This window comes from Melozone crissalis, unplaced genomic scaffold, assembly GCF_028551555.1.
Source record: "Melozone crissalis strain CALT ecotype California unplaced genomic scaffold, PUWL_Pcris_2 ptg000004l_1, whole genome shotgun sequence".
NCBI classification, from domain to species: Eukaryota; Metazoa; Chordata; class Aves; order Passeriformes; family Passerellidae; genus Melozone; species Melozone crissalis.
Genome location: NW_026535782.1, coordinates 44,337,142 through 44,359,894, shown reverse-complemented (window position 1 = coordinate 44,359,894; position 22,753 = coordinate 44,337,142). Strand labels below are relative to the sequence as shown.

General features: G+C 40.3%; 1 protein-coding gene across 3 annotated transcripts in view; it reads right to left on the bottom strand.

Moving 5' to 3' along the window:
* LARGE1 (LARGE xylosyl- and glucuronyltransferase 1) overlaps positions 1-22,753 on the bottom strand; it is a 286,266-nt gene that overhangs the window by 92,909 nt on the left and 170,604 nt on the right. For all 3 annotated transcript variants that reach the window (XM_054279879.1, XM_054279896.1, XM_054279887.1), the window contains one exon: positions 11,904-12,075. In XM_054279879.1, coding sequence (XP_054135854.1) covers positions 11,904-12,075 — 172 coding nt within the window. The remainder of the gene's footprint in view (positions 1-11,903; positions 12,076-22,753) is intronic.

Sequence of the window (22,753 nt, the reverse complement as noted above, 5' to 3'; positions counted from 1 at the left end):
TCACTGATAGCAAGTCAGCAGCATCCTGTTCACTCCAATGTTTTATAAAGGTAGTTCTTATCAGATGAGATGCACTCTTTCGGATTTTAGAACACCAGTGCGACAACATTCATATCATCCCTTCTTAGTAGTATGGGAATGAGCCTCCCATACTACTAAGTGAACCTCCAAGTACTGTCAAACATTGGTGCCAGTACGACTCTGCAGCAGGTTGGCAAAACCCTAGAGAAGTCACTTTGCACCTGCAATAATGGTGTCCTGAAGCACACAGAAAGAAAAAGCATGACTGTCTATTAAGCAGAAAATGTGCAGAAGACAATGCAATGAATTAATGAAATTCAGGAAACCCTGTGCCACTTTCAGAGGCGATGTGCATTTCAGTGAGTTGCTGTGAACATAAACTGGCAGACATTTAGTGCTGATGACAGAAGAGTGGTGGCATTGAGTCAGCCAAGGACAATTCTGAAAGAGAAAAAGTACGATGGCTCACTTTGCTGTAGGGCTTCAGACCTGCTCCAAGTCACACATCTCAGCAGGGCAGAAGCAGCAACCATGTGCTAGATCCTCAGATGGTTCATGCTCTGACACATTTGTCAACATCAACACTGAACGCTGTATCACCTCCTTTGCTATCCACCTCCACCTCTGTTCCCACCACACAAACTCCCTTGGTGTGTCAGAACAGTACTTGACAGCTCTCCCAGTCCTTAGGCAGCGAGGAAAAAACCACTGCATCCCCAAACAGAGACATAAGTAGCTTTAGGATTTCGCTTGGTTGTGCTAGCAGTTAATGATTTTCAAGAATCTGTTCTGCTGACATGTTCAGTCCCAGCTCCAGAATGAATCCCAGAACCACACACACCAGAAGCAGCTGACACAGGGTTTGTGTTACACCAAAGCAGGAATACCATCAGCTTAGATTTTGAGACTCTTTTAAGTATTATGGCAGTGCAAAGGAAAAATGAACTGGCCTGGCTTTTCACCAGAAAATGTCTAATGTGCATCTCTTTTTACTGACATGAACTTGGGCAAAATTTACTGCAACTATGGATTTTGCACTAAAGACCCAAATTCTTTTCAGGACTATGAATTTCACTGTGACTAAATGTAGGAAATAAAATATAAATACAGAAAAGCTGTGGGAACAAAAAGATTTTGTCCCCAGCTCATGCTGTATGTTTATCAATCACATTTTGGTATGCATTTAGAAGGACTAGGACAAAATTCTTTTTGTTGCTAGCAGTATCTCAAAGGACAAAAAATATTTACCTTGAGGAGTCAGAGGGAGTAATGCTCCTCTGTTTAATTGAACTGCTTGGCCCACGCTAAATGCAGCTAGAGATTACAGCAAAGAACAGGGAGTGGAGCCAGTTTCAAATTCAAGTAAAATAAAGGCACTTGAGAGATGCAGAGTGAAGTGGCCCATTACAGACCAAGTTATTTTTTTTCCTTTTAGCTTGCTAGGATTAAAATAAGGGGTTCAAACATCCCTGATTCTCTAGATTAATTGGAAAAAAGAAGCATGCGGAGGTTCTACTTTTCCCACTAAATTGGACTGATTATTGATTTCATTTACATGTCTGACTTCTAGTTGATGTAGCTGTTCCCAGGTTTTGCTCGTGGTTCATTTGTACAGAGTCTTAGTGCAGTTATGTAATAAATTGGTTTAATTTTGAACACACATTTTCCTCTTCCCTGGCTGTGCAGAGAGCAATACCATGCACTCACCCTGCTGATGGGATAATCATGCCATTGACCTCTGGGCAATATGTGCTACCTTACAGCTTGAACCTGAGAGACAGATATTCTCTACACCACTTTACCCTATGCAAATCCATGTGCTGCCAAGGACAATATTACAGGCATAATTTGCAGCATAAAACCAAAAAGGTGAAACCTTGAATGAGAGCTTTGTAATTGGAAATGGGGCCTGAGGTCCTTAAAAATATGGATTGCTAATGCAGAACAAGGCAGGTTCAGAGAATGTGCCTGGTTTGGAGAGGGAGAAAACAGAGTATCAAGTTATTACAATGCATGTCACAGAGAGCAGTGAAAAGTGTATGTGCTTGATAGATTGCACGTGATTAGAATGAGGGCCTTAGGCAGGGAAATCTAGCTATTAAATATCATTCTTTCTTTAGTCCTATTAATACAACTATCAAACTCTAGAGTAAACTTCATTTGTTAGGTGAATGACCCATGTGTCTCTTCCGCCTGGCTTTTCCCCACATGCAGAAGTTACTTATCATCAGACATTAATAACTCCTGGACAGGCTGCTACTCCCTCCATATTCACTGCCTGCTCATGCATTTGCTCTGCTTTACTGTCACCCAGGGAATGCAGGGGCATTAGTATATGGGCTTAATTTGTGTGCTCCACCCAACAAGACAGGCAAACATTAATGTTTGAGGTTTTTTTAATAGCACTCTAAACAAAATATAATTAAATAAGTTGTAAATTGACAAGGCAGGGGTACTGAACGCACTTGAAAGGAAGCAGAAGAATGTGAACAGACTAAGGGAGAAAGCAATCAGCCTAAAACATTTAGTGGTGGACAGCAACTCCTGATTGATGTCTCCTTTGTAGTTTGGATGGGGGAGTTATTATTTCCCTCCTTGGTTTCTTCCCACCCCTTGTTCTCATATATTTTCCTTTTAGCACAGCCTACTGGCATCTCATTCCCAGAAATACATTTTCCTCTGCCAATAACGAACATGCAAAGCAAAAATGCTCCTTCTGCAAGTCTGCACCCTGTGGGAGCTGGATTTTCTAGCTTCTGAGGAGGCACAGCTTTTGCTAGTCAAGGGAGATGGGGATATGCACTTTGCTCCTTTGATGCCATGCTCTGCCCTGATTTCTCTTAATAAATATTTGGAAGGCAGTTCAAAAAAGCTCTAGGTCCATTCTCCACAGCTGGAGGACTGGAGATTAATAGAATTAAAGTCTCTTTAAATCCTGAAGAAAGAGCTCAGAAGAGAAACTGCTTTTTTGCTTTAACACTGAGTGAGTCATACAATGTTTAGTTTGGGTGTTTGATACATCACAGCATCTAAGCCAAAAAGACAGCTGTAGAATGAGTGGCAGGTTAACAAAGACTGGAGAACAATAATGTAGAAAAAGCACTAGACTGAGGTTGAAAAGGTAGAAAAAAGTCCTCAAAATTACAGTGTTACCAACAAAATTTTATTACAAATCTTGTAGCATGTGGAGGTTTTATTCTAAGATCTCCAGTTGTGGTATCAAAAGAGGACAGAAAATATCAGTTTTCATTTATAATTAAAACATCTCTATCTCCCATGGGAAAAAGCTTGAAGACATGACCAAAGGGCATCCCCTTGGAAATCAGAATGGAAAAATAAAGAACTCAAATCTTTTATTTTATTTTACAATTTACCCCACCATGAGTTATACCCTATTTCTATGCACGGTTGGCCTTTCACCTCTAAATATTTCTGCCTGATGGCAGAAACAGACAAAGAACCATTCAGCTAAAATAGAACTACAGATGTTTCAGAAACTGCAGCCATTCTATTTTGGCAGCAATTCATAATCAGAATTTTCTGATTATGTCCCTTGTCACATTAAAATCCATAAACTAGAATGTGCACATGCTGATCCATATAATAAACTCTCTCCCTTGGAGCTCATTTACTGAGGTCAACCTTCTCACATACTGGCTTCCCAATAAAGGAATATCACAGCAAAGCAAACTGCAATTAGGGGAAAAAAAAAAAAGAAAAAGAAGAACTTCCATGCACTCAGCTTATTTGACTGCTGAGTGCATGGAAGTTGGAGAGAGAGAAGTGTGGAGAGAGAGAAGTGTTCCTCCCTAGCTGACCCACAGAATCAGCAAGTACCACCTCTTTGTTTGATCCCCTCCAAATTACAGTCATCAAAATTAACCCCCAATCACAGTTAAAAACTTGTCTTTTCCCCCCAAATATCCTAATCCCTTACTGTTTTTCTCTCTTTACCAAAATAAATCAGTATTCTCCTAGTTTAACACACAGATCATGACAGCATTGTGAGACACTGGAGCACAACACCCCTCAAGATTTCTATCAGCTATAGCTAACTAACAGAATTCTCTATCAATGAAGTTTCAAAGATTCTGTAGCAAAAAAGAAGAATGCACCACAATATAAGAATCAGGAATGGAAATTCTTAACCAGATAGAGCCTCCACAGGGACCTTTTCAAAGAGAAACTGTATTTCATTTGTCTAATAACCCTAGGATGAGCTATGCACTGTAGTCTAACCAATAAATACTTATACAAATCTTTCAGAAGCTAACAGATGTTTCTTTTATGAGCAGAGACAAGTGCCATTCGGCCTTTTTAGACACTTATAAAAATTCAGATAATTTTAAGCTATTTTAATAGCTGCCTGACAATTTTATTAATGCACTCTGCTACAATATGATCCTGTTTCCTTCACAAAGACTGACTCATCCCATGGATTTTATACACACTAAGGTGCATGTTGCTAATGCCATCCTCTTGATTAGTAAGAAAAGAAGGCCTGTTTTACTGACCAGAAGAAACAGAAAGCTCTCTGCAGGATTTAACCTGAGTACTGTGTCAGCCTGCAGAGATCCTGTCTCAAAATCATCTGGAAGCTTTAATGATTTACTCAGTGTAAACTGACAGACTTAAGTACAGAACCTGCCCAGAATCAATTCTGTGGCTCAAATCCTGCCTTGAGCCATAGGTGTCAATGAATTTTAAATTTTAATCTTGGCAACAACTGAGTATTTTACATCATCACAAGACCAGCATACCCATAAAAAGCACAATCCTTGCAGGAGAGTCAAGGGCTACGACAGGTATAGTTTATTAAAACAGGGCATCACTGATAGAGCCAAATTGAGGGAAATTTATACAGCACCTGCTGACTCTGCCTGCCTCTCACCAGTGCCATCAGCATCTCACTTTCTGGCATGCTAAATTCACATACAAATGAAAAGTTCTGCATGCACTTGACATTACAACCTTATGTATAATACTTCTTGTAGGAATATAACTACTAAAATCCCTACACAAGATGCTTAAATTTGTGAGGGTTATGATTTTTCCTTTTTTTCTTGTTTGTTTGTTTGTTTGCGCTTTTTCCTGAAGAAGCTGCAAAAATAATATGAACCCAGACTGTTACCTCAGGCTTTCTGCAGAGCAATATGCCAAAGCACCCACATGCTGAGTGTTTGCAAATTTTAAGTTTGGGATTGACTATGTGCCAGTTCCTCTTCAGCTCTGGGCACTTGATCCTGCACCAAAATCGCTGCTGACCTTTTCTGGTATTTATGATGTCAGTATGGATTTTTATCATTATTTGAGCTCCTGCCACAAAGCAAACAGCCTCTATAGCATGTTTTTCCTCATGCTAAGTATGAACATGTGAATCTCAGTATTCCTGTCAATTTTGCCATTTCTCCTTCTTGTATGCTTGGTTAATGGAGGTCACCTTCCCAGGGAAGACTTACTTGCACAGATGAACACCAATGGTAGCTTATATTCTCTGGGTGACTTATGATTAGAGTTATTTGAAATGCAGTAGTTGGGTATTACCCAGTCTCTGTTGTTTAAAAGCACTTAAAATATTCATTCTATCAGCTAGCTGGATTGTGAGGCTAACATGCAGTAGTAGTAAGACATCACTGTTCAATAAAGCCTCTGAGTTTTGACATGTACTTAGAAATATCATAATGCCCTTTGATGTAGCATTCAATTTAACATAGAGCTCCTCAACACTGATCTCTACAGGGATTATTCAGGACTCATTTGTGAGTCCCAGCTGTGACTCATGCAAAGCAATATCCTAAAGGAACAAGGCAGACACAGGAATTGTCACCTGACAATGTAAAGCAGGAAGAGAGTCTCTTGCTACTTACACGAGGAGCACCCAGCACACAGAGACTGTGATCCAGACTGAAACTGCAACTTGTAAGACATATAATTATGATGACTGTTGTAGTCTGGTCACAAATAAATTCAATCCTGAGAATCCATATTTAACACCCAGTAAAATTAAAAATCAAAACCTTGGAAAAAAAGGATCCACACTGCAGGACCAAAAGTTTGGGTGAGTAAGAATAATGAAACAATTAGCAGATGTGGCCTTTAAAAGAACTTTTAAGATTGATGCCACAGAACATAGCTTTGGACTCATTTTTTTTTTTCTCAGAAGAGTTTGCACAGTTTCTACAATAAAAACACATACTGGTTACTAATCCTTGTTGTCTGAAACACTCTGCAGCACCTCATCCAAGAATACACTATGATCCACAGTCCCACACTTTTGCCCTTAGGCTAGTTACTTTCTCAAGTTTAGAACTGTCGAAATCTAGTGAAAGATGAATAGGAGACATAATCAGTGTCAACTAAGTCACAGAAAACATGCATGACAGGTTATCTTCACCAAAGTGGCTGCAGACTCAAACCTTTGAAGTCAATAGTTCGGAGGTATGTCTCAGTCCTAAAGGAAAACATTCTACCTATCTATAGAGCAATGGAGAATGAGGCTAAAGCAGAAATGCTCAAACCCCAGCTGAAAAGCTGAATATGACTCTTGAAAGTTATGGGTTCCCAAAGACATATTTATGCACAGAGATTGAAGTTTGCATATAAAAATATTAATAATTATACAACTGGCTCCTAGGAGAAACTGTTAAATGTTACATTGCTTGAGACACTGTTTCAGGCTACCAAAGAGAGATGTGAATTTCTCCCAAAGCCTAAGGTTGCCATTTCAAAGAAGAGATTTTTACATTTCTGCACTCTGCTATGGAACAGCTGGATCACTTATTCTAAGGGCATATGCAAAGTGCTTATCAGGAAAGGGCAGAAGAGCAATAACTTACAAAGAAATCCTACTGCCTTTTTTCCATCTACAGAGCGAATGGAGTAGTACCTTTACCACCTAAAATATTACATTACTATGTAAGGGTCTGATCTTTCCAGCAACTCTTAAGATAACTGGAATAAGAACCTTTGCAGAACAAGGACTTTGGGTATTGCAGGTGCTGTTTAAAACATACTGTAGGCCCTTCTACACAGCAAATCAGACCTGGTTAGATTACAAGACAGTCCTTAATCTGAGTTTCTTCCAAGCATGGTGTCCGAGAAAAAATGAAGCTGAGCTACTGGTTTCCCTTTATCAGTGTTTTTGCTGGGAAGAAAAGTCTTCTCAGGCACAGAAAGTATCACAGATCCTAGTACCTTCCCTCTGTGTGTGGCTGCAATTTGGAAAAGGCTATTCTGGACTGCCTCATCAGTTATGTTGCAGTGACCTGGAGACAGAAGTTCTTGCCTTTGCTGCACTGATGTGAAAAATTCTTTAGTTTGCACAAAAAGCATCCTGGTGTAGGCACGTTTATAATGGTGCCTTCTAGCCAGCAACTGGTTGTTGAAGCATCTCTAGAAGGAGACCCAGTGGGTCTAAAGCTGCCCTCCTAACTGGGGTTGGGTGTCATGAGAGGCTCCTTTGGAGACTAGCATTTCCCTTCATAGGAGTTTTATCGTACTTCTGTTTATGTAATATTTCAACAAACATTCTAGATTGCCCCCAAGAAATCTTCACGAACTTACCAGGGACTTCTGTGAGAGAAACAAGGAAGAGATTAAAACATTAGTTTAGTAAAATATCCTTTGGAGGAATATTTGGGGCTCATGACATGAGACAATCGTTCAATCTTTTGTAAAGCAGGCAGGAGAAATAAAAAGACATTTCAGAAAAACTGAGAATCACCACAGAATTTAGCCAAACATTTACAAAGCAGTAAAAGAGTATCATATCTCTCCAAATTACTTGCCCTTCCTTCCATTTCCATTGAATGATAGAAAATACAGTCATTTAGGCTGAAAAAGACCTTTACATCCTACCATCAAAGTAACACTACCAAGTCCATTCCACTAAACCTTGTCCCTACATGCCACATCTACACAGCTTTGAAATGCAGCCAGGGATGGTGACAATTTCCTGGGCAGTCTGTTCCAATGCTTATCAACCCTTTCTGTTAAAAAAATTTTCTGCTGCCCTTCTCTGGACATGCTCCAGCACCTCGATGTCATTCTTGCAGTGAAGGGCTCAGAAATGAACATGGGACTGGAGGTGTGGCCTCGCCAGTGCTGAGAAGAGAGGGACAATCCCTGCCCTGGTCCTGCTGGCCATGCTATTGCAGATACAGGCCAGGATGCCATTGGCCTTCTTTGGCCGCCTTGGCCCACACTGGCTCATGTTCAGCTGCTGCTGACAAGCACCCAAAGGTCCTTTCCCACTGGGCAGCTTTCCAGCCATTCGGCCCCAAACCTGTAGTGCTGCATAGGGCTGTTGTGACCCAAGTGCAGGACCTGGCACTTTGCCTTGTTGAAACTCACAGAACTGGCCTTAGCCCATAGATTCAACCTGTCCAGATCCCTCCTGTCCAGAGCTTTCCTGCCCTCCAAGAGATCAACACTCCCACTCAACCTGGTGTTGACTAAGTGTGCACCCGATCCCCTCACCCAGATCATTGACAAAGATATTAAATCAAACTGGCCCCAGTTTGGTGGGAGACACCACCAGTGACTGGCTGACAAATGTACTCAGCTCCATTCACCACCACTCTCTGGGCCCAGCCAGCCAGCCAGGTTTTTATCCAGAGAACACGGCTAAGCCATGGGAAGACAGTTTCTGTGAGAATGCTGTGGGAAACCATGTCAAAGGCTTTACTAAAGTTTAAGTAGACAACACCCACAGCCCTTCCCTCATCCACTAAGGAGAGCCATCTCTGTCACAGAATGAGTTCAGGTGGGTCAATCAGGACCTGTCTTTCACAAACCCAGGCTGACAGGGCCCGATCCCCTGGTTATCCGGCACACGCTGCAGGACAGTACTCAAGGTGACCTGTTCCATGATCTTCCCTGGCCCCAAGGTCAGGCCAATAGGCCTTTAATGCCCCAGATTCTCCTTCTGGCCCTTTCTGTAAAATGGACATCACATTTATTCATCTCCAGCCCACTGGGACCTCCCTGGTTAGCAAGATCTGCTGACAGATTCAGCCAGGCACTGCCCTGTGACAGTGGTCACAGGGGTCTTCAGGTGAGGAAAGAGACGAGAATGTTGACTCCATGTTCAGAAGGCTGGATTTATTATTTTATGATATATATATATATTACATTAAAACTATACTAAAAAGAATAGAAGGAAATGTTTCCTCAGAAGCTAGCTAAGAATAGAAAAGAATTAATAACAAAGATCTGTGGCTTGGACAGAGAGTCCAAGGTATCTGGTCCGTGGTTGGCCATTAATTGTGAATATTCAAGATGGCCCAATCACAGACACACCTGATGCATTCCACAGCAGCAGATAACCATTGTTTACACTTTGTTTCTGAGGCCTCAGCTTCTCGGAAGGGAAAAAATCCTAAAGAAAAGGATTTTCACAGAAGATGTCTGCGACACTGCCCCTGGCTGGCTCCCTCACCAACTGGGTCAGGAAATAATCTTCCATACACTCCAGGAACTTCCTGGACTGTTTCCTCTCCCCTGTGCTGTATTTCCAGCAGACCTCTGCTAAGTAAGTTCAACTTACCTCTCTGGTAAGTTCAAGCCCACCACAAGAACAAGGGCTAGCAACTGTGAGACTTCCCAGCTGCTTACAGAATATTTCTTCTGCCTCCTCATCCCAGGCGAGCGGCCTACAACAGACTCTCACCATGGTAGTTGCTTTGTTGGCTCTCCCTCTGATTCTTACCCTAAACACTCAACTCTGATGTCACCATCACGAGGTCACCTTTGCTAATGGAACTGCAGCCTATGACATGGGCTGTGGAGAACAAGTCTGTGCTTGGACATTTCCTCTCTCCTCCGCAGCATTTAGGATCCAAAGTCTTCTCCCATCCCAGCTCAACACCTGGAGCTACGGCATTGTCTTATCTACTCATTGTTTGTGCACAACTGCCTGGGAGATGAGCAGATGTAGACACTGACCAATTTATTGCCAAGATTAAAAAACTGTGGAGAAGCAGGTGATCAGCTGGAATTGAAAAGACACATGGGACAACTTACAAAATCATTCATTTGGGAGTTGTGCTATGTATGTTAAAAGGGCAGCAGTACAGGAATTCTGTCTCCATGTGTAAGTTAAGAGTTTTTCACAGCTCTGATCAGACGAACATTCTTGCCTAGCTCTATGGAGATTGATTTGCACACACATTTTACATCCATTAATTATTCTTCTCCATATTTTCTGCCTGTATTTTCTTTCAATCTTACATCTGCCTCTGCTCCATATTCATCTTTTTACAAGCAGTCTTTATGCCTGGTTTTATCCCCCCTGTAATAAAGGCAAGAGATCTTCATTAAAATTACAACTGATATTTTAAGCAAGGAGACAATACCCCTTATTGTCTCAACTCAGATTTTGCTCTCTTTGACCATGCAGCCCTCTATGTCCAAGTTCTGTTTATCTACATTTCTTTTCCTGCTATGACATGCTATTCACTGCAGTCAGTAATATGTGGCTATTAATGGGACAGCTGCACACAGTGAGACAGTACAATAGCCCAGCTTTACTTCCTATGCATACATTTATATTACTTAAGGTCCTCAGGGTATATGTTTGTTTACATGAAACTCAAGGTTCAGTGGAGGGAAAGGCTTGGTGAAGAGGTCTGAACAATACATGGAGGAAAAATTGTATATTCCTTAATGAAAGAAGCTTGAGAATAATTAAGCAAAAAGGTGACTGCTTCTGGTTTGCTGAAAAGACATCAGTGTATCCACAGAAGGATACACAGAATGGAAACAAATGCATGAAGAAGTAAGCAATAGAACCCAGTCCTTGACATAGAGCTAAGATAACAGATCCTGTCCCAGAGCTGGGTACTGAGAAAAGCAGGCCTTGTGGATTTCAGCAGGGCATAAGTACAGTAAACGTGCTCTTTCCCGGCTCCCTCCTAAAGCAGTGGTGTATTTTGGCTTCTCTAAATAAATACTCCCATTTGCTTAGGCTGACTTAGCTTGAGATGATTTTGAGAGAGATGATGAAACACATCAAGGCTGCACTTTTACAGGGTTGTAAACCTTTCAAGCAGGATGCTGGATTTTCTCTGCACTTACCAGCACTGCAATACATATGCTGAGGGCAAGAGGAGAACAATAGGGTATGTCTCTGACTCTGAACAGCTGGCAACACTGGAACCTGGGAGAATTAAATGGTTTTAGTGGTGTGCTAGCCAGAAAGTGCTCTGCTTTGTGACAGGGTAGTAGGGGAACTTTTTTGTAATCATCTCCTTATAGAGTTACTCTAAAAAGTGTCCTTTCTCAGACTGACTATGAAATACATTTTCAAGGAGCTGTGGGAAATGGGAATAGGTAGGGAAAGCTATATTAGGTGCTTAGAATCCAGATCCCTTTATCAACTTATTAAGAGGACCAAACAGCAACTTATTTCTATTCACATGTGTAATTCTTTTCCCTTCTTCTTCCTCCCTGGTTCAAGAATGATCCCAACTTCATTCATTTTCAGTGGTTACATGGAACAGTTAAAGTGAAAATAATAATTAAGTTTTATTAATTAAAAAAATAATAAACCCCAAGTTCTTCCAAAAGGTATTGAACAGTACATAACTACAGCATGCTCATAATTCTTTATCATCTACTGTATTGTCAGGCTCTCACCTGCCCCAAATAATCAGACCAATAAACCAAACTACATAGATAATCAGTATTGTCAATTAATCTATACAGAACATCATTGAGAAAAAGAGATCACAAAGAGAACAATTACATTCAAGCACCAAAAACTGAAAGAGTGAAAACATTTAACAAAATCTCAGCTAGCCCTTTCACCCACACTGTATTGCTTGCCTCATCATTCTCCCCCCACCCCTCAAATAAGGACAATAAAAAAATCATTAAAATACCTTTGAACTTGTGAAAGACGGCCCATAGCTCAGCAATGTCAGTGGCAAATGTAATGTCTGTGTCGAGAACAATGACTCGCTCAAGATTGGAAGGAAGAGTCTTAGTCAGAACCAACTTCATCAGCCCGTAAATCCCAGAGTAGTGTTTGTTGGGGATCCAAGACACTTCAGACTTGACAGGAAATGGGAAGTCGGAAAGAGGAAGAAAAAATAATCTTTATTAGAAAGAGAAAATTTTCCTGAAATTAGTTTCTTGTCATAGTGGAAGATCTCTGAGGTGGAAAGTAATCTAAAAGCCTGTATTTAAATTTACTTCAGAAGTGCTGAAATACACTAGTTTCTGAAAGCTTGGGGAAAAAAAGCTCTTTCAGGCAACCCCTTCACACAATATAACTACAATTAGTTGAGCCTTTCTGGTCTGGCAGAATTCATTCTGAAACATCCACGTGTCCTTATAAAACTGAAATACATTTTTAGTCTAAAACTTGAGGTGTATCATACATTACTTTAATGTCAACCAAAAAAGAAGTTGTCATCTCAAAATTTTCTCTGATGCAGAAGTAACTAGCATGATATTTTCCTTATATTTTTTATAGATTTGGTGGTCAGAATTTCAAAAGGCCAATCATTTGAAATAATGGGCCAGAAAACTGCAAAAAAATTTGTTTCTTACAAATGCAAATTTTCCTTAAGCCTTTAAGTTTTAATCTTTAACTTAAAACTACTAAGATCCCATAGACATGCTCAAAAGTAGAGAAATTTACAGAAAATTGTCAACCACACTTTTTGGTTTTATGTATTGAATGTGGTAAACTCAAACATTTTCATTTCTTCAGTAAGAGCTAAAAAAAATATTTGTAAAACTTGTAAAATAAAAGTTGGGAGGCTAAGTTCCATAATGCATTGTACTCTTCACACTGGGATATTCCATGAGCTGTGTTTAGTTTTCTTTCTGTGAGACTCAAGTCCTCAAATTTCAAAAGTTTCTGCTTAAAGTGGGATGTTAGACGTTTTTGAGAAGTTCCTATTTCCCTGTCTGAAACTCCTTGTTTGTTTTAAGAGGCATGCACTACAATTCCCAGATTTTATGTTTTCCCTGGAGTAGTGCTCTCAATAACTTAAATTAGTATTTTGTCTATAAAATCTTGAGTGAAACAGATTTCAGGATTTGTCCTGGCATATTACGCTTTGGAGACAAAAGGCAGAAACTCAGTGTCTTCATAAAACTGAGATTTATTCTGTTGCTTAACTATCTTATATCTTTTCACTGCCATTGTAAATTTTATTCTATGAAATAAGATTTGCACAAAAAAAAAATTTCCCCCAAAATCCTTAGAGAAAACCTTCTGTAAGAGAGTGAGTTCCTACATTTCGAAGCTAGAAGCAGGGTTGAAGAACGGCTAATAATAGGTGCTTAGAGCACATTTCTTTTTGAATATAAAGTAACAAGGCCTCTGATGATGTAAGCTGACCTCCTCTATTTCCTTTTAAATGGCACACAACTTTTCTCTGTATTCTCAGGATTCCTGTACCAGGGCAGAGCTCTCTCCCACTACAAAGTTCATTAAAAAGACAGAGGGAAGTAGAACAAACCTTTAAGGAGAAAGACAAGAATTTCAGGGGAAAGGTGGGAAAAGCAGATTCTCATAGAATAAAACCAGAAAGTCCAAATTGAAGCATGAAGTTTTGGTTGGTTCATTTGAAAACTCAATGCTCCCCAGAAATATCTTCTGTGTGTAACAGAGATAATTTCAAATTCACACCCTCACAACTCTACTTATTTGTGGTCCCTGCTTTCCCACATTGTGGCTTTTGGAATGGACCATCACATCACGTTGCATTTAATTTATACAAAACAGTATCTATTTTGCTTCTGTAAACCATACTGTTCTGATCTGCCACTTGATATCCTTGTGCTAGACCAGTCATACCTGACATGTTAGAAGTGTTAGACATTTATAGACTTGAGCTTGCTTTTACCCATTGCTATGTTATTAATTTTGGATAGCATGTCCTTCATTTTATTAGCTGAAATGTTTCTCCAGAAAAGCACCCACTATGCTTATGCAAATAAGTTTAATAAGGTAGGCGTTCATATGCTGCATGAATAGCCTGACACAAGCAGGGAAGGTAAAAGGTGGCTGGAAAAGCAAATCACCTTCGAAGTGCAGTTATTTTCTTTGCTCCCAGGATCCCCAATTTCTAACACCATGTATCTGGTGTTAGAAATTGGGAATCTTGAGAGCAAAGGATTGCTCTCCATGTATCACCACAGGGATGAAACCCATGTCTGGCAGTTCCTTCTGATCTGGCACACAGAAGGCAAAAGCCTGCCATCCTCAATCCTGATGTCTGAAGGCACCACTTTCAAAAATGAAAGGGGCAGCCCTGTTCCAAATGGTCCATCACAGCTGGCCATTGGATTTGAGGATATGTTGAAGCCTGGACACTCAATCAGTCCAATTTATCCCCAGTTTCCTCTCCTGTGATATAGAGTTGACTAAGATGCACACAGAGATCCTAATCAGCCCCCAGCATAATTTCTTCATGGCTTTGCTATTCAAGAAGAATGTAACAGTTCCAAATTCACGGTAAGGAAAACTCCTTGCGCTACAAAAGAGCTGTGAAGGCTCATTCTCTGGTTCCAACGCAGGCACAGTGCTGGAGCAGGTGCTTAGTCCTTATCTTGGTTTTGGCCACAACCTGGAGGTTATTCTGTATCATGTCAAAACCTTGCAGGGAGCAGGGGGAAGGGACTCTGCCTTCTGAGAAGAAGAGTGCGGCTTCTGGTCAAAAAAACCATTTTTCTAAATATTGTCTAAATACTTTCTGTAAGTTTTAATACAATTTTGTTTACTTAGCACAGTTAAAATGGCCCATATATGGCATGTTTGTGAATCATATGCTAACAAGCTAGATCAGAGCTGCCTTCAGAGAACAAATATTCCTAGAAGATACATCAGCAACATTAAAAAATAGATTTAGTAAAAGAGAGTGAAACAAAACAGTGTGACATACTTTGCCATTTGTGTAAATTCCTAGTTCAGCAGAAACACCACACCTTGGATCTCTAGCTCTCAAGATCTGTGTTTTTGTTCATGAGGGAAGAGTAAAGAAAAGCTTTTAGGTGGTACTGACACTGATTCTTTTAAGTGAAATAGTCTACTCACTAAAGGTCCTTCATCAGAATCATCTTTATTATTTTCGTAACTGAAGACTGAAAACAAACTAAAATATCTAAATTATTTGAATATAAAAATCACAAGCCCATGAGTCTGCATGCAGCACGTAACTGATCACCTGATAAATGCCAGAGAGGTGGGAGCAACAGTCCCTATGTTCAGGTATACCTCACCAGCAAGTTCTCTTCCCTAATTGTGCTGAATCTCTGGGAAAAGCTGACCAAATCACAGTTGCTGTGCACAGCCTGACTCAGCTTTCTCACACTTGCTACCACTGTATAAATGCTCATGAAGTTAGCAAAAGTGTCATTTTTAACAGAGAAGTCTCATACATAGAGCTTAAAATGTTCCCTTGACTGAGAGAGGGGAGAATGGCAGCCCATTCTCTGTGAATGAATTGTATGGTGACTACATTCCCAAGCATTTAGGTATTTTCATTTTTTAAAACACTTGAATCTAATTGCTCACACATTATGATCACCAAGCACAACTCATATACCAAGTCATCACAAATATATTGAGCCAGACTTTGACTCTTACACTGTATTTCTTCATGGAACTGCATGACTTTTTTAATATGTTCTTTTTTTCCCACAAACAGATGATGGGGCAACTTGCCCAAACTTCCCCGGTGAATACTGACTGCTCCACAGATGTAAGTGAAGTATCTGTACAAGGACAGGTCACCTGAGCCTCTTTGAAAGGGATGGAGGCTTGGACTTGTACTCCTAGCACGAAACAAGTCAGGAAAACAGGACCAGCATGAACAGAATGATAGTGACCAACACAGAAGGACAAAAACCTTTGGAGCTTCTGACACAATGCTTTCTGTATTGTGTCAGATCAATCACCCACTGAGCTCAGTAGCTGGCACCATACAGTAGATGGTGGCAGGTGCCTACTGAAGAATATAAACCCAGGGGAATTCTATACCAATAGTGTTCCCATATATATTTTCATCCTGCAGTGAGTTGCACCACATTTTGGAGCTACTGGTGGTATTAATGTTGGTTAATAAATTTTGGTGGATTTTTCATCTGTTAATTAGATCAAATTAGGATACACTTTCATATTTGGCAAAAGTCCAATTCATTATATTGAATTATTATTACATTTCGATTTAAACCTCATGCTCTTAAAGGTCTTGCATACCAAGACACTTTGCAAATATGACTTTGCTGCACTCACCCTTCTCTTTTCCACATTACTAAAATCATTATAAACAGAGCAGTGAGATGAAGCACAAGAAAAGAAATTATGTATTTGCTGTCTTACCTTAATACATATTTACATGTACACAAAGTGAAGCATCAAAACAGTAGCCAGAAGAAAGATAAACTAAGGCTATATGGGACTGCAGGACTGTATGTGTTTCTCTTATAGTTTACCAGCTTCTCTGAAGCACTAGAGGTTGACAGAAAGCCTAATAGCCTGATTTGCTACATGCTTCTTGGATTGGAAGGTGATATATAATAGTACCATTAAAAAAAGCTCTCAAAACTTTTAGCTAGCAGTTGCATAAACTTAAGACTGCATTTCCTTTCTATAAATAGAAGTTTCCCTTCTAAAAGCATTTCCCCCATTAAAGACTTCTGATTACTTTCCTACCAGAAGAAAATTCTATCCTGACTTTTCCTGATGAATAGGTTGTACCCAATACAGCATCACAAAGTCACAGAACAAACTTGGAAGGTACCTCTGGGAGTCATTTGGTCCAACTTCCCCCTGACAAGCACGGCCACCCAGAGCCAGTGGCCATGTTCAGATGGCTTTTGACTATGTCCAAGGATAGGGACTCCACAGTCTCACTGAGCAACCAGTGCTTCGTTACCCTCACAGTAAAATAATGTTTCCTGATGTTCATAGGGCTCCTCCTATATCTCAGTTTGTGCCCACTGCCTGTTGTTTTGTCTCTGGGCACTCTGACAAGAGCTTGGCTCTGTCCTTTTCACACCCTCCCTCCAAGTATTTATGTACAATGATAAGATTCCCCTCCAAGCCTTCTCTTGTCTGGATGAACAGTCCCAGCTCTCTCACCTTCCCTTGCATGTGAGGTGGTTCAATCCCTTCATCATCTCAGTAGCCCTTGGCTGGATTCTCCATTATTTTCATGTCTCTCTTGTGCTGAGGTGCCCAGAACTCAGCCTGGACCCAGCCCTCCTTCTGCGGCCTCAGCAGTGCTGAGGGGAAAAGGGTCACGTCCCTTGACCTGGTGTCAATGTTGTATCTAACGTTGTCATTGCTGCAAGGGCAAATTCCTGGCTCTTGTCTGACCTGGTGTCCCCCAGATTCTTTTCTACTAAGCTGCTTTCCAGCAGGGCAACCCTCAGCATGTCACGGCACATGGGTTAGTTCCCATATGCAAAATTTTGCACTTTTTTGTTGATCTTCATGAGGTTCCTGTCAGATCCCCTTCTCTGTTAAGTAGTTTTTTTTTTGCAATTTACTTAATGAAATTCCTCACTGTCCCACAGAATATATAGCACCACAGAACACTCTGAGGTACAAGAAGTGCCCCTTGTTCAGCGTGGTAAGATGGAATTTTGGCTGATAAAGTGCTTCCCTGGCAGCATGTCCTTAAACACTTTACCCTGGAAAAATGCAACCTCCAATACCATATTGATTTTGTCACTACATTCACTGCATCTTCCTAGGTATGCTTGGGGGGGAAAAAAAATTGATCAAAATAATGCAGAGCTATGACATAGCATCCCCTTGCCCACTCCAAACCAAAGACACCCGTGCTGCTCGCTGACTCCACACAAGCACCACCAGCTCAGGGCCTTGCAGGAGGAGCTGTGGGTCAGGCTGGCTGGGGGGAGGCACCAGGCTGACAATCAGCAGCCCTGAGGTGCCCCTTGCATGCCTCCTCTCTATCTCAGAGGTGGGCTCATAAATGGCACCAAACAGAACCCAATTCCACCACCATCCAGACTAATGGCTGCAGATTCCCTGTGCTGGGGAAACAGCCAGCAGCAAATAGAAGAACTAATAAAACAGAAAAGGTAGAGGGAAGAAGAAAATACAGTCTGTAGATTTTGCCTCTCCAGAGCCTTCATGCCAGGTGTTACCATTAAAAATACCTAGCATCTAGAAACAGACTGATTAAAATAAAGAGAAATGTGAATCAGGTTTTGTAATAAATGACTCAATGGAAACATGGATATCCAAAAGTAATTGGCATCTACTTGCTCTTAAACAACTTCAATATAGGCACTATCTTCCTTGAAAATTGCATCAGTCAGATGATAAACTAAGTTTGAAATCTTAAAAGAAGGCAAACAGAGCAAAACTTCCAGGCCACAGCAAAATCACAGTGTTTTAAATCTGCACAAGTTGTAGCTGAATTGTATCTGATACTGATCTGAAAAGCAGCGCAATCTACATGGTGAAAGAACTTGCAGCAGGAGGGATCTCTGTGAAGCAGAACCAGCCAAAGTCTTTTGTAGCTGCTGGCTACAGGCAGCCCTTACAAATATCCTAGGCATGGGGAACAATCCTGAAATTCTGATGTGTGAATCAGGTAACAATAAAAATTGTTATTTCCTCTGACTGGATAAATAACTTTCTAGACACAGCTGACAACTTGTTTTTCACAGCTTTTTCATTACTTGCTTAGTGCTTTGTTGCTACTATGAACACTACAAGAAGCAAGATATTGGTTTTTAAATCATGTGGCCTTCATTTAAGACAAAGCTAACAGAACTGGGGCTTTCATGTCACTACTAAACTGGAGGAAAATACTGCCATCACTTTAATGATGATCATATTCTGTGATTTGTAACATAAAGCATAAAAAGACGGGGTTAAAAAAAAATATTGATTTGCTGGCAGAGGACAGGAAGTTTTTTTTATGCATGGTTTTTCTCATCACTGTTTTTCACACAGGGAGATCTTCATCCTGCTGTGAATATATGCCATACCTCTTCCCATATTCCTGAAACTTGAGTCACAATTCCAGCAGCACTATCAGGGCTCAGGATTAGTTCCAGGATAATCCTTCCCATTTTACATTGACTACACCTCACAATATCTAACCTCTTTGCTGGGACATGTGACTGATCCCCTTTCTCACTCTCTTGCTTCCAGGGGAGCAGTATCAACACCTTGTTGCAGAGACTGGGTTAACTGGGAATTACTGAGGAAGGAGACAAGTAGGTTACCATTTAAATTTGGGTAAACATTCATGGCTGTCTTTAGCACATTTTTTTTTACAGATAATCATAACAATAATAACAATAAAAGAAAGAACCTAGATTGAGAAATTCTAAATCCTCATAAATCCTGAGAGGAAGAAGACTGCTGTCACCACCAACAGTTTTCTTAGAAGGAAAGCCAAAAGGAATCTCCTTGCATCTTACCTTCAGAAAATCACTGCATTTGCCCCATCCTTGTCAGGCATCCAGCAAACATTATCAGAACAGCCTTATTTGAACAAAACCAGACTCTTCTATTAATGTTTGCTGGATAACTTGTAACTTCCACACTGAATTTAGTTTTTTCCTGGGTGATTCACATGTTTTGATTATACTGATATTCCCCCCATAACAAGTCCTTACTATTTATATGAATGGTTGTCAAGGAAACCAAAAATACAGCAAAGTTGGGTAACTCTTCTGGATTCAGAATTTCTGGTTTCTGAGTATTTTAAGAAATAATAACTTGCTCTAAGAAACAATTGTAAGGAAAAAGGAATTTATACATCTTTGCTAAAATTATTTTTCTATTTCTGCTGGCCTTTGAGGCTGTTCTTACTCATCACAGAAGCACTGGTGACTTTAATAGGATTCTGCCTCATCTTTCACTTTAAGAAACAGATGGTATCTTCCACACATGTGTGCAACAAGTCTGGATACAAATAGCAGTGAGCAAAAAGGTTGAGATAGAAATGGATGATTATTTGAACCTCTGGGTCCTGGATAATGTAGAGCAAATGCAGAAACTGTGGAGCAAGCCACAACTGGAAAGGAAGATTAGATATTAAAAAGGCAGAACAAACAAAACCTCCAAAATCAGCATCAGCATACAGCAAAGGAAAATAACTGCAAATTAATTTTCATCTCTGTAGCTAAGTCCATAACACAGTCTGACTGATGTGGAGGACTTTTTTTCTTTTCTTTTTTATATTTTCCTTCCTAATCTCTCACCAATACACACATGCATACAAAGGGCAGACAAGTGGGAAAAACCTGATTCAAGGATGCTTCTTCAAAACAACTTCCTTAACAACAAAATTAAATGAGGGTGCCAAGAGCTTATCCATGTTTTATACGGATACAACTGCAGACATAAATTAAAACTGATGTAGGATTTTTTTTGATCTCTGCCACTTAGGCAACAAAACATTCAGCCCTACAGCTTCTTCAGAAAAGAAAGGGCCAAAAGGTAATTCACCTACTGGGATCTTTAGGACTATCTCCCTCCCTTTAGGTATTCAGCTGGCTTTTCTCCCACTTTATTTAGCCCTATAAAACTCAAATGGCCAGTTTCTATTTGAATCCTTTTCTTTACTCTCATTAGAGACTCTAATTTTTTTCATTGTTTCTTGCTATCTCCAAAATGCTGAATGCTCTCTTTGTTTTCCTTTCTTCATTTGTGCAAAAAGGGACTGCAGAATGAAAAAGTCTGGCCAGTCTCAGTTGGTGCTGTTTTCTTTGTTTCTTGTTCCTTTGAGGCCCCTGGCCTCAACCACAGCTGTTTTCAGTGCAGCAGTCAAGGATGGAGGACCTAAAAGAATCTGAGCATCCCGAGAGAGGTCAGTGAGAACCAGCCAAACACCAGCCTCCAGCCCCACCTCTCCAGAAGAGGGAAAAGAACAATCTTCCCTAGAAGATAAGATAAAGCCTTTTTTTCTTATTATTTTCTGTCAGTGAATGAGTGAAAAGAGACAAACAAGCTGAAGCAGATAAAATGGCAGGAAGCCAGAGCTTTCTGCTAAAAGCTGACTGACAGATAGATCTGGCCAGAACTCGCCCAGTGGTGAAAACTCAGGGCTGCCCTTCTTGCTTCATCTGTATGGAAAGATAAGAAAGATCAATTGCCCGCTTTAATTGCCAGTGAACTCAATCAACAAGCTCTTTGTGCTAATTCATCAGGGAAGATACTAATCCATGAAAATATTATCACTGTCTGATGTACTGAAGCTTTTCCACTTCAGTAACTATGCAAGTACATACACACTGGCTGCAGCCATTCCATGTTCTACACATTTCCATGCAGCTCTTGGGGTCAAAGCCCAGCAACACAACCTGCATTTTGCACATCAGGATAACAAACAGGTTTCACCAAGATGCACTATGCATGATAAAATGCAACAGCATATCCTGCATAAACATGTTTTGATGGATAGACAAAAGCTCCAACTCAGTGACAAAAACTTATCTGAAGAGGGATTCTCCCCCTACTGAAAAATCTTTTTGTAAGGATTATCAGAGAAGGTTGCAGAAGTTACAGTGACTATTGCTAACCAAGTAATACCTGAGAAAGGAGATTGCAGGTGTAAAATACTAGTTATCATGCACAAAAACATTCCCAAACAGACACCAAGAATGTTGAGGGACTGACTTCCTACCCTTTTAAGCCTGAAAGATTCCCATCCAGTTTGTATCCATACAAAACCGTGTTTGACAGCCAGGGTTGCAAAATAAAGAATCATAGAATATATCAAGTTAGATGGGACCCATAAGAATCATTGAGTGCAACTCTCTTCTCCTCACAGGACTACCTAAAACTAATCCCTATGACTAACAGGTTCATCCATGGTCTTGAAGCCATGACTGGAGTTCACGAGCTTGGTGACATGACCCTGGGGAGCCTGGTCCAGTGACTGACCATCCTCTCAGTGAAGAAGTTTCCCGATGTCCTAGGGTGATTTGTGGAAAGGATGTGGGAATGCAGCTTCCACCAGATATCTGATATCTTAACACAAAGTCAAAACACAGCAAATGCTTATGAGAAAAAGGATCCGTTCTTCTATTCAGAAGGAAATCCCTACTTACTATTGGGCATCTCACCAGTAAGATCACCTTCCTCCAGACCTAAACTTACACTGTTTCTGCCTAAAGAGTAAGAACAGTAGAACTTCAACAGCTGAAAATGCTGCACCAAAAAAAGGCCATTAGTTGGTGGAACATACATCCAACTAGAGGAATAAATGCTATATCCCATAAAGAACTCTTATGTCTCTTTTTTTTTCACCAAAAGTAAAGAATTTCCAGGAAAACAAATCAACCTCCACCCTGCAGAGTTGGAGGCCAAGTGAGTGCAACTTCTTATACAGCAATTATTGCTTCATGGGAATAAAAACTACATAAAACAGTGTTCTTTTCTCTAGTGCTAAGTATTACCATCTCTCAAAACTCCTAGGGACTAAAATGCTCCAGGAATACATCTAGAATAAAAAGAATAATAAAGGATAAAAGGTATTACAATTATGAACAAGCAAAACTAACAATCACCTTGTGCAAGAAGCAGTGAATGTGATAGGGTGAAAAAATGTTCTTTTTCTTTTTTATTAGAAAGAGCTACATTGTCTCTCCAACAATGCAGCACTAACTAGATAAACAATCTGAAGAAAATAAAGACATTGGGAAAACTGGGCTCCTTCAAAAACAAGAAACTCTGAAGTTCATGACATCAGTCTAGTTAATTACCCCGCTTCTGGTTAAA